We start from the raw sequence: 16,480 nt of genomic DNA on the forward strand, positions 1-16,480 counted from the left end.
ATGGGAACTCCCAGTGTACACAACAAACATGGTCTGCCAGCTTTGACTTGACACTGAAATCCTCAGTGATAATTTAATGGGACAAGCACTTCCAATTTCACTTGTTTATATCAGTGCATACTGTAGAGTGTCGCAGTCCCGTCCCCCTCATGAGACCCGGAAAAGAAATCCCGTTCTTTTTCCTCATAGACTTTTCAGAAAGTATTTATTTAAAGACGTTTACGCCGCGGACAAAGCCAACTCTTGTCGTGACAAATCATGACAATAAACACAATGTTTTGGGCCAAACAAAGAATTAGAAAGTAGAAAAGAACGGCAGGTTACAACACTTTTTTGTTGTTTTTCTTCTTTGTAATTATTTGTTTGGTCCAAAATATTGTGTTTGTTGTCATGATTTTCCACGACTCGAGTTGGCTTCGTACGACGCTTAAAAGGTCTTTAAATAAATACTTTATGAAATCTCTATGGGAAAAATGCATTGGGATTCATTGATTGGATAAAATTGGGATCCTGACCTGACTATTCTGTTTACTAAAGAGCTGCCTGTCGAGACAGGGAGGGTGACCCCAGTTACTGAAGTTACTAGTCTTTAGCAATGATTACTATTACTATTACTATTATTAGAATAGAGAGCCATTTAACACTTGCACACCCCCTTCAATTCGGAGAGCGTATGCATATTTATGTTTGTAACACTCTCACTCTCAACAGGAGAAAACAACACTGAGGATTTTACCGTGTAGGAAATCAGCAGATGAGAACAGAATGTACTAAGGTTCAAACTAAAGGAAGTGTACCATGGTATGGGAAGGAGTTGCAGTACTACTGAGACAATGACAAAGGCATGAGTCTCATTCTGACTGGAAAACACGTTGAATTGTAAATCAATAGGTCATTCACTACATAACGTACAATTCAGTGTAAAAGCAGTGGTTTTTAACCTTCTTCATTTCAAGGTCCAACATTTGATGAGATTTACCCTCGACTCAGACCCAAGACTTTTGTCAACAGATAGGATTTTATCCACAATTCCAGCTGTATTGATGTTGGTACCATAGGAGAGATAACGGGCAAACGTTGATCAAAATAACAATTCTTCTACATTCTCTAATTATGTGGACTTTATTTTACACTCTCAAGAGTTAAAAGATCTAATAACGGTCCATTTGGTTACCAACTCTCCATCATTTAACCAGGAACCGCCTGGAACCCCCTCATGGACCAGTGGTTGAAAACCACTGGTCTAGAGGCTGTGATGCATTTTGATTGATAATTAACTACATAGAGATCAGCTGTAGTGTTCATTGAACTGTGAGAGTGGGGAAAATGGACCCACAAGGGCCTCTCAGAGATCAGTCAACACTCCAGCTAACAGTGTACTACTAACTACATTACCACACACACACACACACACACACACACACACACACACACACACACACACGCACACACACTGACGCTGTCTGCATTGCAGTGGACTCGCTCTCTCTCTCTCTCTCCCTCCCTCCCTCCCTCTCTCCCAAACTCTCCTTGGGTCTTTGCGTGTGTCTAACATCCATCCTCATGTCTGTCTGTCCGTCCGACCATCTGTCTCACTGGCGTTTTTCTCTCACTTTTGAATATTTAATTGAATTCAACCATCTGGTTCTCTCTCTCTCTCTCGCACTCCCTCATGCACGCACGCACGCACGCACGCACAAAGGATATCCCAAAGTCACTATAGGCACAGTATGTCAAGGACATGTTCTTGTGTGTGTGCATGCATACCTGTGTGTGTGTGCGCGTGTGTGCGCGCACGTGTCTGTGCGTGTGTGATGGATTATGCTGTAGGAGTCAATCAGGTGGAAGAGATGGGCAGTGGTTTGATGTACTCAATTATCCCCATGTCCTGTCACACGCATGTGTGTGTGTGTGTGTGTGTGTGTGTGTGTGTGTGTGTGTGTGTGTGTCACAGTGTGTGTTTGTGTGTGACGTGTGTCAGCAGCGATGGTGTTTAAGTAGTTAATTTGAGTCTATGATCTCAGTGACCTTGATTTTTAAGATACAAAGTGTGCGTTATTTGCATATCTCTGTGTCTCCATCTGTTCACGTATCACAATTTTAAAGGACCCCATTTTGTCATGCTTTCATCTCTGGGACTGCAAACTAAACACATGAGCCCTAGCTACAGTATAGCTCATAATTCAGCACAAATAGCAGATCTACAAGCTCACAACACGTCAGAATGCAAAGATATTTAGTCTAGAGGTAAAACAAGAGTGGTTGTATAGAAGTATAGAACAGTAGTTCTCAAACTTTTTCATATCAAAAACACCCAAATTGACACTAATTAATTATCCCACTGACCCCCGTTTGAAGAGATTTTTGTCTTTTTTCCGACAGCATATTGATCCGAAACCTCAATCCTAACCTAACCCTAACCGCAAGCACGGGAGCAGCGCATGTCGCACCATCGCTTTTTCGCATCGCAGCGACGGTCCCCCCGCTGCAGAGCGGACCGTTGCCCCGTCGGCTAGAATGCTGTCGGAAAATAGTCCGCCTCCCGTGATTCTCAACCATTTTAATTTCAAGCCAGGACCCCCAGATTTACATGCATTAGGCTACGGCCCCCATTTAATGGCATTTCTATCTCTGGGACCCCAATTTATATTGTAAAATCAAAGTTAATTTAACTCTGAGTGTGTACAAATGGAACTCTCAGAGTTACAGACCCTTAAGGTTCCATCGTTGGCTCCCTAGATGCCAACGATGAACCTCTGCCCCAAATCTTCCAGAACGGCCTGTTATAGCGCCACCAGGAGGCCGACCTTTTTTATATTACTCCTCCATATTTTGTCCAAAAATCCCGCAAATTGTTACACAGTATCTCTATAGTCATGTGCTCAAGACAGATCTGTCTTTCATATTCCATCCTGATTGGCTGAGGAATATATCCCACCTTTTCACATTGGCCTGTTATAGCGCCACCAACAGGTGGATTTTAGCAAAACACGCTTTTGGAACAACATGCCTCAAATCATCCAATTGGTAAGAAGAAATGGCACCCTTTTCACATTGGCCTATTATAGCGCCACCAGGAGGCCACAACCTGACCTGCCCTGGTGGAGACCTGTGCCTCTGGCTCTTTTTCTAGTTTATTCATGAAATTACTTGGGTCCTGACTCACTGGGAAACAGTAACATCCTTACTTTTCCTCTCTCTCATGTGTATTTCTGTCTCTGTGTGATGAGTGAGTCTTGCCTCTTCGCATCTCTCTCTCTCGCACACACACACACACACACACACACCCACCCCCCCCTTGATGGTGTGTGCGTGCGTGCGTGCGATGTGTGCACTACACAAACGTATATGTGCGTGCTAACTCAGCAGTACAGTGTATACTCTCAGTGGAGCTGAAGTGGTGTTTTGGGGTTTGGGTTACGGCACGTCTGAGAAGAAAAGTGATGAGCTCACCAAGTTTTCCACACGTTTCCCCCCCGTCGTTCCACACTCTGGCAACGGACGCTTAACGGAGCCAGAGTGGAGGATGAGGATGGGGGTGGGGGTGTGTGGGGGGGAGCGGCGGGCTGTCAGAGGATGAAGGGGAGGGATGCCTGAGTCTTTTGGCCTGGGGCTGGCAGGAAGGGAGGAGGCGGTAGGGGTCTTCAACGAGAAGGAGAGATGAAGCAGGGACCCCCCCCCCCCCCCCACACAACATATTAGCATAAATTGTGTTGCAAATGAAACCTTTTCATACATTTTCTAGATGGCTTCATAGACGAGTGTGACAGCACTATCATAGTGTTGTGTATTGTCATTGCATTTAGCACTTAAACGGAGAAAACCTCTTGGCCTGCTTTTTCCCCCCTCTACACCAAACCTCTGCCGAAGCTCACAGCGCAAGGCAAAAATCATATCATGCAAAGATTGTGGATAGTGACTCTTATAGGAGCCCCTGTTGAAGACCCCTGGAGTAGAGAGAGTGAGGGGGGGGGGTTCTGCTGCATGTCACACATCTGAACATATGGCGACGGACAGGCTCACATAGAGCGCAGTGTGATCCAATGGGTTTTGTGAGACTGTCGGATCGCCACCAAATCAGGATCGTGGCTTCAAAGCCTCTGGGAGAGGGAAGAGTGGAAAAGAGGGATGGATGGATGGGGCGGCCATGGGGACGCACGCCAAGGAAGGAGGGACGCGCGTCAAGGAAGGGAGAGAGAGAGAGAGAGGAGTGGAACAGAGAGGGAAAGTCTGTCCGCAAGCCCACAGAATTGTGGGGAAGTACAGCAGGGTGTGTGTGGGAAGAACGGGCAAGAAGAACGGGCAAAATATCGCTGTTCAACTGAGAGCAGAGGAGAGAATAAGAAATGTGTTGCTGTGGTGTGGAGGTGTGTGGGAGGTGTGGGGGGGGTGTGGGGGGAGCAGGACGTGATGTGCTCCACTGCAGCACTGTGTAGAGGGGTGGGGTCTCACAGCAAGTCAGAGCACGTCTGGCGCGCAAACGAGACTAGCACGTGAACGCAACACACCCCTCCCAATTCCTATACAGTTGACAGACCTTCAGCAGTGCATGTGTGAGAGCCATGCGTTTACCAATAAGAATGTTCTTTGTCCCCTCTCTCAATCTCTCTCATGACTCACTTTGCTTTAAACACTTAGAGCATTGGGGATGACAATGTCAGAGGAGAGGAGGGAACAGGAGAGGAGAGGAGCAGGACAGTAGAGGAGAGGAACAGTTCAGTGTAGAGGAGAGGAGGCAGGAGAGGAGAGGAGAGAACGGGGGAGGAGAGGAGCAGGACAGTAGAGGAGAGGAACAGTTCAGTGTAGAGGAGAGGGCTGGAGGAGTAATTAAATGTATCTGCAGAGGGGCGTGTCACAGTACTTGTGTCTAAAAGCTTAATTCTGAACGCTGAACGACGTGTACGGAGGTGGGGGTGGGAAGGTATTGTCGTGTGTGTGTGTGTGTGTGTGTGTGTGTGTGTGTGTGTGTGTGTGTGCGCTCGCGTGTGTGTGTGTGTGTGCGTGTGCGTGTGCGTGTGTCAGTGCTGAACAGCAGCAGATACTTGTGAGAAACAGCCTTTACGTTCAGTATCTGTTTGCTCAGCTGTAGTGTGCATTGGTGTGGGTGTCTTTGATCAAGGGCACGCGTGCGTGCGCGCACACGCACGCACACACACACACACACAGAGCCGAATTCACTGTCCACCGACTGTGCACTTCACACATACACACAAACACACAGAAATAAATGGTATATAAGTGGTATATCTGTATACCACTGGGCTACTTAGAGATGTAAGATACAATAAAACACCATGATTGTAGTATACTAATATCACAATGAAAACTCATCTTTCAAGGTTTTTAAGGAGATATTCCATGGGGGGCACTCCTAGGATCGAGAACTGGCACTGTACTATACAGTATAATACAGTTAACACTGCTTACAGTAGGCTGTCGTTCTGGCTTTATGACCAACGTGTGCCTTTGGGTCTCCACCACCTTATAAGGTGCGTCTGTCACTGCTGAGGGTACTTTAGACACGCACGCACGCACACACACACACACACACACACACACGCACGCACACGCACGTACGCACACGTGTTACCAGATGTCTTTGTTAGGGGATAATAGACGGCACATGGCTTTTAAATCCGTGGTTTAGTGTCAACAGTGGTGTTTTTATGTCTAGTCAGTGTGTGGATAATAAGCACAGTCTAATAGCCCTCCATCTTTCTTCTATCTCTCCATCTCCGCCCTCTCCTCTCTCTCTCCTCTACCCTTTCTCACTCTGTCGTCTTCCTGTGTCCCAAGCGGCACACTTTACTACTTATTTCGATGGAAATACCGGTAAGCGAATTAGCACAAAAAATCAACCCCCATTGAGGGCTTATATTAGGGGAAATAGCCAATAATGCACTTTTGCACAAAATATCACCTGACCTCTTTGGTGGGGACGTAACAACTACAAATAAATGTAAGAAAGCCTTCTAGCATGGAATTCTCCTTTAAGCACATTTCAACCTATTTTATAATTTAAAATAGCTGAACTACAAGCGTGGTAGATCAGCTATTTTCGGGAAAATTGTGAAACATCTTTTAACAACGCAGAATCGCAGATCTTATCAGGGTTCCTTCCTGGCCACAAGATCTTTTCAAACGTGTGTGTAAGTCCGTGGCATGACACTATTTGAGAACCACTGCTTTGTTGTTCAACACGCGCCCTGCACACAGTGTCTATACGCATGCCGCAGCCTGCGTCTATGCACTCTCCATGCATGCACGCACACACACACACACACACACACACACACACACACACACACACACACACACACACACACACACACACACACACACACACACACACACACACACACACACACACACACACACACACACACACACACACACACACACACACACACACACACACACACACACACACACACACACACACACACACACACACACACACACACACACAGAAATAGACCCTGTGATTCCTTGTCCCTATAGCAACAGTACAAACCTAGGATTGGTTAATTCAGCTGGGTTTGGTTTCACACTGACACATGGTCACATTGGTCACACATCCTCCCATACTTTTTGTCCATGCCCACCAGTGTGGTAGACATGGACAAAAAGTCAATTGTTCATGTTGCTGAATCTAAAGTTAAAAAACACCACATTCTGACGCACACACTCAAACAAGCACGCACGCACCAACAAACGCATGCAAGCACATGTACACTCAAAATGACAAATGTAAACAAATGCAAATGGTGGGGGGGTTGTTCCCGTGACCAGACTACGGATAAGCGGTTGAAGATGGATTGGATGGATGGATGGGTAAATTAAATTAAAAATCTAAATCTCAGCAAACAGCTCAGTTGGTGTATATGTTTTCTGGATGGCCAGTGCTGGTCTACGTTTCTTGGCCTGTCAGTCAGTAGGACAGACAGACATATACTGTATAGTCAGTCAGTCAGTCAACCAACCAGACACACACATAATCAGTCAGTAAGCAAGTCAGTCAGACTCAGTTAGGACCAGCTTTTGGCCAGGCAAGGCGCATCTCATCCAAGATGAGAATGCATATTGCAAATAATATCAGACATCTGCCAATATCCTGAAAAGACCAAATGAAAACAGTGCAGGAATTGTACATTGGCTCTAGGCTGTACTAGTGTTTTGCCTCTGCAGGCCATGGCTGGACCTCTTCTGTGCCTGTTTGGACTGGCACTGACGTTGTACTCACACGCACAGACAACTCAGAGTCCTGTAGTCAAGTTCTTCAGTTTATTAAGGAAACACACAGTCATACTGGCTGGTATTCTACGGCCCTGGGGTCATGAATAGAGGCTTGTGCATGGCAGTAGGGCTCTAGGGCTGAACCTGGAGCTCAGGAGAGGTCTGGGTGGGTGTTGTTGCTGTTTGTTTGTTTGTGTCTTTTGGCTGCGGTGACATTTTCTTTTAACCGTATCCTTGGGACCACGGTCGGAGAGCTTGACTTGAATGTTTGTTTGGTGGGACTCACTCACAGACAAGGCCGAGGTACGGACGGGGTGACTGCATCACGTTTGAGCTTGTCAAACACAATTTAAGACCTTTTAATAGCGGATAGAATGAAATACACAGTATAAGACAGCTGGGATAAACACTGAATGGACAGTGAGACAATACACGCCTGTGTGACCAGGTGGCTTTAAAACTAGGCGATTAGGGGATTTGGCACATGAAGAAAGAAGGTTTTGGAGGCATCCGAGAATGAATTAAAAGTGAGTAGAGAGGATATCAAAGGTTCGACCCTCAGCTCGCCAAATCTGGACAATCTAACCACAAAGCCACTGAGCTAGCATAAATCCCCCCTCAGCACAAGCCACCTGAGCAGCGCATCAGCTGGGTGAGGCTGTAAAAGCATAAAATTTACCCTCTCCTGAGGCAAATTTTCTCCCCATTTCCCCCTATTTATGACATTTTAAGGCCTGGGAAAAGCCACCTGACAGTGGTATGATACATCCAACTCACCCGTATACGCACAAACACACACACGTTTCGAGTGGACCTGCGGTGCGACAGGAAGCGGGTTAAGGGGAGTTCCGTTGGCGTGACCGGCCTGGAATGAAGCTGCTCAGAAAGGCCAGGAGAATGTCATGCATTGTGTAGGTGTTGAGGCCTGGCTGGCGAACCCACCAAGTACCTCCATGCAAGCATGACCGTATTAGATAATTCAGACAAACACACACACAAGTGCTGCTTTTATCCGGGTAGCTCAGTCACTCGGTAGAGCTTTAATTGGCCTTTTTGGACCACATGGTCACGGGTTCGATCCCAGGGCACCGCCAACTCAGCGTATTGAGTAGCACGGCTTGGGTCGTGCAGCAAGTCGTAGCGGTAAGTGCTTGGAAGCTGATGGTAGGTGTGGCGCAACACCTCAGCATCCATCTCCCAGGGGGTCTAGTGCATTGTAACGGGGACAGACTCCCAAGTGTAACCGTCTGATACCGACAATAAACCACTCCTGACCTACTTACATTTTATAACAACACGCAAAGTGCACCTTTCATTTATGGACTTTCAAGCCGTGCTCAAAGTTGTGTTTCTCTATAGTGTTCAGTTTTAGCCTGGATCCAGCCCAAAGAACCCGCCAGCCACTCTCTGAGTGGACTGCTCCAAGAAAGTCAGTCTGATAATCAGGCTAGTTCAGTTTGGGAAAGGCTGTCCAGCTGTGTTGTCTAAATGGGACTGGAGTAAACAGGGACACGTCTCCGTCAGACCTCCATGTATTTCAGGCATAAAACTAGCAAAAAGGTTGTTATTTTGAAAGCGAAATGCCCCACAATATGAATACATATATATACGTCTCATTCTGGTGGTAACTGCAGCTCCGCCTTGTTCCTGACCAGCAGCATCACTGTCACGCCAATAATTGCTCAGTCTTAAGCCATTACAACCGGGAAAGCACTGGTGTCATTTTAGATCCGCTGCGAGCTTGTACTGTACATCTGCTTTCTTTGAGCATCTTTTTTTTTATCTTGAAAATGTGAGAACTACTGCTTTAGAAGCGATTAGTAGAATCGGCTTCCAGAATCTTCCCCTAATCTAATCTCCCTGTTGTCGTCTACTGTGTCTGTGTGACTGTGTGTGTGTGTGTGTGTGTGTGTGTGTGTGTGTGTGTGTGTGTGTAGAGCTCCCACCTGGCGCTGATCGACACTCTGATGATGGCGTACACGGTGGAGATGGTGAGCGTGGAGAGGGTGATGGCGTGCATCAACAGGTACTCCTCTCACGGTGACGGACAGGTCCCCGAGCTGCCCTACGACACGGAGGACGCCATCACCACCTGGATCAACAAGGTAACAATCAGTCAGTGGGTGGAAACGGTACTCAAATGTTTTTATTATTGCCAGAGGAGATACTGTCAACGACAGGGATGAGTATACTGTACACATAACTCCAACAATCTAATGAGTGGTGGGTCTTTTCCCCTGGCACACCATTTTCTTTATCATTTGCTACCGGACTGACAAGATATGAGATGTCGTCTCTCGAATCCTCCATCTGCCCTCCCATGCACACTTCAGGGTCAGAGCAGTTGCTGCGTGGGGGCATTTAATCAAACAGTACCATAGAGCTAATGCTGGAAAGAGAAGCACCAGACCAAGTCAACTTATGACTGATCTCATCTGGTCCGGAACAGGATTTGAAGGTTAAATACTAAACAGTTACTTCACACACAATATTCCATTCCTTGATTCCTATACAGAGTAAAACCAGTGTTAACTGAATGAAAGCTAATGGAAGTTCATTTAACTCACACGCACCCACGCACCCACGCACACACACACACACACACACACACACACATGCACGCACTCACTCACCACTCACGCGCGCACGCAAATAATTCAAAGCATACGTTGTATGCCACACGGTAAAGCACTTAATGAATTGCCGTTGTTGCTGAAATGTCCTCTACAGATAAGATGTCTTGCTTTACTGTAAGAGACAAATTTAGCAACTTGGGGGTGCATTTTTATTGACCCAGCAGGAAGTGGGACTTTCGCACTGCCAGCTTTTTAAACAATGATATCGACCCGATATATTTATATATCCGATATCCAATGTCGAAGTGAAACAAGTGAACCACACGCTTTTGTGTTCTTCAATTCACTTCGTTTTAGTGTCACGGTCGGGAGTGTCCCCCCCAGAAACAAAACACGCTTCATGTTTGGTTCCCAGCTGAGGCTGTTGACATTCCTCTGTGCAGAAGCACGTGTGCTTCCTGTTCCATGCTGTAGGCCAAGGCCAGCCGGATGCTCGCACACACAAACACACGTGCACACACACACACACGCCAGTATGCACGCACACACTCAAATTTGAAATAAACAACATCCAAATAAAAGCGTATCCTCATGCAACAAAATGCCATGAGACTCTGTCTGTCTCTCTCTCACACACACACACACACACACACACACACACACACACACACACACACACACACACACACACACACACACACACACACACACACACACACACACACACACACACACACACGTTGGAACGGCTGCTCTTCTGCACAGCTCCCAGGCATTGCATGCCACGGCCGTGCTTGGCTCAGTGCACTGTGAGCGTGCACGGTCAAACCCCTGAGTGTTGATTTAACTCTGAGAGTGTACAAATGGACCCGAGAGGGTCCGTTTGTGAGTTAAATCAACACTCAGGCCTGTGCAGCGTGTGCATCATCTGGCGCTGTTACCTCACCGGGAATTTGCTTTTTGAAGCCGATGGAAGGAGTGCTTGTAAAAAAAAAAAATAGAGGGCTTTTTCAAGGAAATACAAAAAGCTCTGAGGCGAGGTCGCTTTAATTTGCTTTTAAAGCTTTCCTTAATGCTGTATCGGGTTACACTGGTGTTTTAGTCATAGCATCAGAAGACATGGCACCACTTTGCTAATAAACCCTGGCAATGAAACACAAGCAATCCTTTGATGGTCTTTTAATCCATGTTTTGAAAGCATTTAAGCCCCCTTGTCAGTCATTCACTCTCATCGAGATAAACAGAAAAAAGACATTCATTGCAATGAGGGGCGGCAGTGACTCATGGGGGTAGAGTATCTGGTAGAGCAGTCCCCAGAGTTAGTGTCCAAGTGTCCTTGAGCAAGACTATGAACCCTGAATTGTTCCCAATGTGCAGGTTGGTACCTTTCATGGTTTCCTCTGCCATCGGTGTATGAATGTGTGCCGTGAATGTAATGCACAATCGACAGCAGTGGTTCCCAAAGTGGGATACGGGAACCCCCAGGGGTCCTCGAGGGAGTTACTGGGGGGCCGAACCAAATGGACCCTTATGGGTCTGTAACTCTTAGAGCATTGGTTCCATTTGTACACTCTCAGAGTTAAATTAACATTGATTTTACAATATACAGTAAATTGGGGGTGCGAGAGATAGAAAGGCCATTAAATGGGGGGTCCGTAGACTAATGCATGTCAAACTGGGGGGTCCTTGAAATTAAACGGGTTGAGAATCTCTGCTAGAGCCGTAAATAATCTTCTCTTATGGGGGGTCCTTGGCATATCTTTACAAACGGCGGTCCGCGGGGCTAATTAGTGTCAATTTGGGGGTCCCTTGAGTTTGGGAACCACTGATCTACAGTATGTAGAGCTCCTTGGATAAAAGCGCTATATAAATGCACCATTTTGTCCATTTACCAAAGATATTGCATTGAATTTAATTGTGATACTACAGAATAAGCATGACACACACAGACTCTGCCACTCTGGGATCACAAACCCCCTGAAGCAGAGCCTAAATATACACGCTGAACACGTTTGAATAGTTAATGAAACCTTGCATAGTTAATTAATAAAATGTATAAAACTCAGTCCGTCGGTCAAAAGTCGGATGTTTCGTCACGGGATCTGTAGTCACAGAGTCATGGTTTCATAGCCCAGATGGACGGCAATGCCGTGGTTTTATGCTTTTATCTGTAGTTAACGGGTGCGCTCCCATAGCCTGGACGGGCGGTGGTTTAGAAATGCGGGAATGGACTGTTTTTGTTTTCTTAGATATTTGTATCTATAATGAGTCATGACATGATGCCCCAAACAGGTTGAAAGTGGCCACATCCTTAGAACTAAACACCTCTCTCTCTCTCTCTCTCTCTCTCTCTCTCTCTCTCTCTCTCTCTCCTCTCTCTCTCTCTCTCTCTTCTCTCTCTCTCTCTCTCTCTCTCTCTCTCTTCTCTCTCTCTCTCTCTCTCTCTCTCTTCTCTCTCTCTCTCTCTCTCTCTCTCTCTCTCTCTCTCTCTCTCTCTCTCTCTCTCTCTCTCTCTCTCTCTCTCTCTCTCTCTCTCTCTCTCTCTCTCTCTAGCAGGCGAGCGAGGCACAATCTCTCCATTCATTCATTCGTTCACATTCTGTCCATCAAAGGCTTGTCTGAAACATGACCCCAAGTAAACATCCCCCCCCTCCCCCACATCTCTCTGCAGGTGAACGAGCACCTCAGGAACATTCTTGTTGAAGAACAAAGGCTCAGAGAGGCTTCCTGTCTGGAGTCACACAAGGTAAGAGTGCATGCGCAACATGCAGCACATTTTGGAAAAATCCTGAAAATGTGGCGCAAATCTGTGAATATATATTCTTTCAGAGTCGGCGGTCAATTACATATTCTTCTGGGGTCCTTGACTTGAAAATGTTTGAGAACGACTGACACAGAAACATGGAAAACTGTCAGGATTTAGAAGACATTTGTAGAATTGTCCTCAGGACTAAGTATATAGTCCTGTCCCCAGGACTATATACTTCGTCATACTACAGTGTCACACAAACATATGTACAAGCATATTTACAAGTTCAACTTTTGAGCTTACATATCCAGTATTTTTGCCTTTGAATGCTGAAAAGTAACAGTTTTGGACAGTTTTCAGTGACCTGACAGAGTCGATATGTAACTTTTAATACATTTAATACTTTAAGTCAATGGGTCTCTGATCTGATCTGGCTGTAACTTTTGAGTCATGCATCATAGTGCATTCTAGATGAGAAGACAACATTCGTACGTGGACCCCGACATCTACATGATTCCATTTTTAATTAACACTCGCGGCTCTCCAGTGCGCCACACATACAAGCATGCACGCGCACGCACTCACAACCCGATGAGCTGTGACTCATACAGTGCAGAGACATGCTGGAGGGACAGACAGACAGACAGACAGACAGACAGACAGACAGACAGACAGACAGACAGACAGACAGAGACAGACAGACAGACAGACAGACAGACGGACGGACGGACGGACGGACGGACGGACGGACGGACGGACAGAGATAGAAAGATTGTCAGACGAGATAGGGGACATAGAAACGCAGCAAGTGAACGCGTGACAAAGCAATACTTAGAAGAGGAGAGAGAGAAGAGAGGGAGGAGGAGGCAGAGTGGATAAATGACATCTGGAGAGAGAGAGGGAGGCAGAGAGAGGCAGGAAGAGAGAGAGAGAGAGAGAGAGAGAGAGAGAGAGAGAGAGAGGCAGAGAGAGAGGCAGACAGAGAGAGAGGCAGACAGAGAGAGAGGCAGAGAGAGAGGCAGACAGAGAGAGACAGAGAGAGAGAGAGGCAGAGAGAGAGAGGCAGAGAGAGAAAGAGAGGGGTAAATACAGAGAGCGAGTGTGGCAGACAGAGAGGAGAGGAGGGGGTGTTTTCATTCTGCAGACAGCGGTTATGTAAGTCCTTTGTGACAGAGTGTGACACGCTGTGACATTCTGCTGTGGCCTGTCCTCTGACTCCCTGGAGCTACAGGCCCCTTATCAGGTCACGACCCCCCTTCAGGGTCACGACCCCTGATTAGGGTCACGACCCCTGATTAGGGTCACGACCCCCCTTCAGGGTCATGACCCCTGATTAGGGTCATGACCCCTGATGATTATAGGTTTAACACTCAAAAACAAAAATCACACCTGTGTGAAGTGATCATCATACATCACTTTTCTGCCCTCACTTTTATCTTCATCTATGTACTTTGCTCAGCCAATCAAATCATTGCTATGGGGCGATCAGCCAATCACAAGCCAATGTGATTGGCAACCCGGAAAGCTGAGCATAGGAGTGACCAAAATGCCGCATTGCAATGCATTGTGAGCTTGAAGATCTGAAACCTCCAAATGGCAAATTTATGTTTATGCATGAGTATGTGAATGCATGTGCGTGTGTGTGCGAGCCTCGCATACAGTATCTAAGCAAATGTTTTTCTGGGCAGTGCCGGTATAAGTAAACTTCCTGCAGTTCAGTGGCGAGTCAAAAGAGGTACACATTGATTCAAATTGGATCAACTGTGTGTGTAAACAGCAGTTAACGGACAGGCCAGAGGCTGGATAAGAACATTTAGCCAACGGCAGCGCAGCTGCAGTGTGTAAACCCTGTTCGGTTTCTGAATATCAGAATATCAGAAACACGAATAATCGTGTTTCTGCATCGCTCCCATCGTATCGTTATTATACATAGAAGAAAGAAAGGAAGAAGAGGGGGGGGGGGAGGCTGAGAGGAGACCAAACTAGAAAAACAAAATGCCAAATAGACATATTTACAAGGTACCTGAGATAAGATATGAAAGATGCGTGAGCATACTGTAGCAGCAGATGTATACTGTGCATGATATACTGGCCTGTCTAAATCATAAGTTGTCAAAGTGAGGTACTAAAGGGTCCTTATGGGGGGTTCCAGTGGGTCCCCAGCGAAAGTAGTTAACACAGCATCACAATCATTTGAATCACATTTATATGTTGGCTATTATTAACCATTTAGACCTGAGGCCCATTCAAAAAAGAAATGTCTTCTAAATCCTAACCTATGTTTCTATGTCAGTCGTCGATGCGCGGCACTGAGAGCTTGTACTATAGATCTGCTAGTTTTCAATAGCTAAAGTACAGTATAACATAACGCTTAAATCACCAAAAGGGTTCCCGTCCAGAATGGGTTAAAAAGTAGAAAATGTACAAGCTCACAGCACGTCACTTTGTGCCGCGCTGCCACCTTGTATAGCTGCTATTTTTGACCATTTTGAATAACTTATCTATTCTGGAGGTCACCGACACGAAACCATTGACACTGAGACACGTTGTCATAAAGTCACTGCTGTAAAGCCACCCTGACACAGAAACACAACGTCATAAAGTCACTACTGTAAACCACCCTGACACTGAAACACAACGTCATGAAGTCACTACTATAAACCACCCTGACACTGAAACACAACGTCATGAAGTCACTACTGTAAACCCCCTGACACTGAAACACAACGTCATGAAGTCACTACTGTAAACCACCCTGACACTGAAACACAATGTCATGAAGTCACTACTGTAAACCACCCTGACACTGAAACACAACGTCATAAAGTCACTGCTGTAAAGCCACCCTGACACTGAAACACAACGTCATAAAGTCACTACTGTAAACCACCCCGACACTGAAACACAACGTCATAAAGTCACTACTGTAAACCACCCTGACACTGAAACACAATGTCGTAAAGTCAACCGTTTACACATGGACGTTCTCTATCGTGTTCGAGACTGGCTCTCCACTACATATTGTTCAATATGTACGGGAACTGACCCTACAGGGCAGTGTTCATGGATATCTCTTTAAGACACATCTTCTATGGTGGCCCTGCCCAGCTGCCAATCAGCGGGCTATTTAAGCCCCATCTGTGCAGTGCCACTTCGATTTTTTGATTTCCACGAGAGCAGACGTTTCGTGTATCTCAGCAGTTTTGACACTATTTAAATATAATATATAAATATATATATTTAGAACATGAAGCTGCGTGGCACACAGTCCACTTACCTAGGTAAGAAGAGAGCTGGTCGTCTCGACGACTCCTCTCGGGGCGCCGCGTAGCTCCACAAAAAAACAACAACAGCAACAAGCTGCAGGCCTAATCCGCTAGACAGTGGAGGAAGCCTCAGCTTGTCCGTGCGTCCGTTCCCTGGTGAAACCCGACCACGTTGGGGGAAACCTTGAGACGGCGTTCGGTCCGTGCGTCCGTTCCCTAGTGAAACCCGACCACGTTGGGGGAAACTAGGAGACGGCGTTCGGTGTGGCCAAAGCCAAGTGCGAAGCCGACCACGTTGGCGGAGCCCTGGTTCCCTGGCTGCAGAAGCGGTGAGACCCCCGGGTCTATCATCGCAGCTGTACACCGCGGCGGCGATTGGCGGGGTAGAACCTAGAGGAGCTGACCCAGTCGGCGTACTCTGAGGCCATCTACGTTCGCTGATCGTTGCCGCCGCGGTCCGGGCCAGACCACACGGCAGAGAGTGTAAACAAACAATTCCAGCGTGTTCCAACTTCCTCATTGACAGGTTGACGTGAGCGTCATAGTGTAGGAGGTATGCTCGTCAGGGACGGCTGCCCAGACTGCACTGTGCCTCACGGTTCACAAGAGGGCGGTGTGGCTCAAAGATCAGGAGACAAAAAACTCCAGATGAC

At 46.7% G+C, this 16,480-nt stretch overlaps 1 protein-coding gene across 5 annotated transcripts in view; it reads left to right on the forward strand.

Annotated features, from left to right (window-relative positions):
• The window catches only part of camsap2b (calmodulin regulated spectrin-associated protein family, member 2b), a 72,444-nt gene that overhangs the window by 14,235 nt on the left and 41,729 nt on the right, over positions 1-16,480 (forward strand). For all 5 annotated transcript variants that reach the window (XM_080779185.1, XM_080779187.1, XM_080779186.1 and 2 more), the window contains 2 exons: positions 9,174-9,341; positions 12,484-12,558. In XM_080779185.1, coding sequence (XP_080635311.1) covers positions 9,174-9,341; positions 12,484-12,558 — 243 coding nt within the window. The remainder of the gene's footprint in view (positions 1-9,173; positions 9,342-12,483; positions 12,559-16,480) is intronic.

This window comes from Protomyctophum bolini (genome assembly GCF_963924005.1).
Source record: "Protomyctophum bolini genome assembly, chromosome: 12".
Taxonomy (NCBI): domain Eukaryota; kingdom Metazoa; phylum Chordata; class Actinopteri; order Myctophiformes; family Myctophidae; genus Protomyctophum; species Protomyctophum bolini.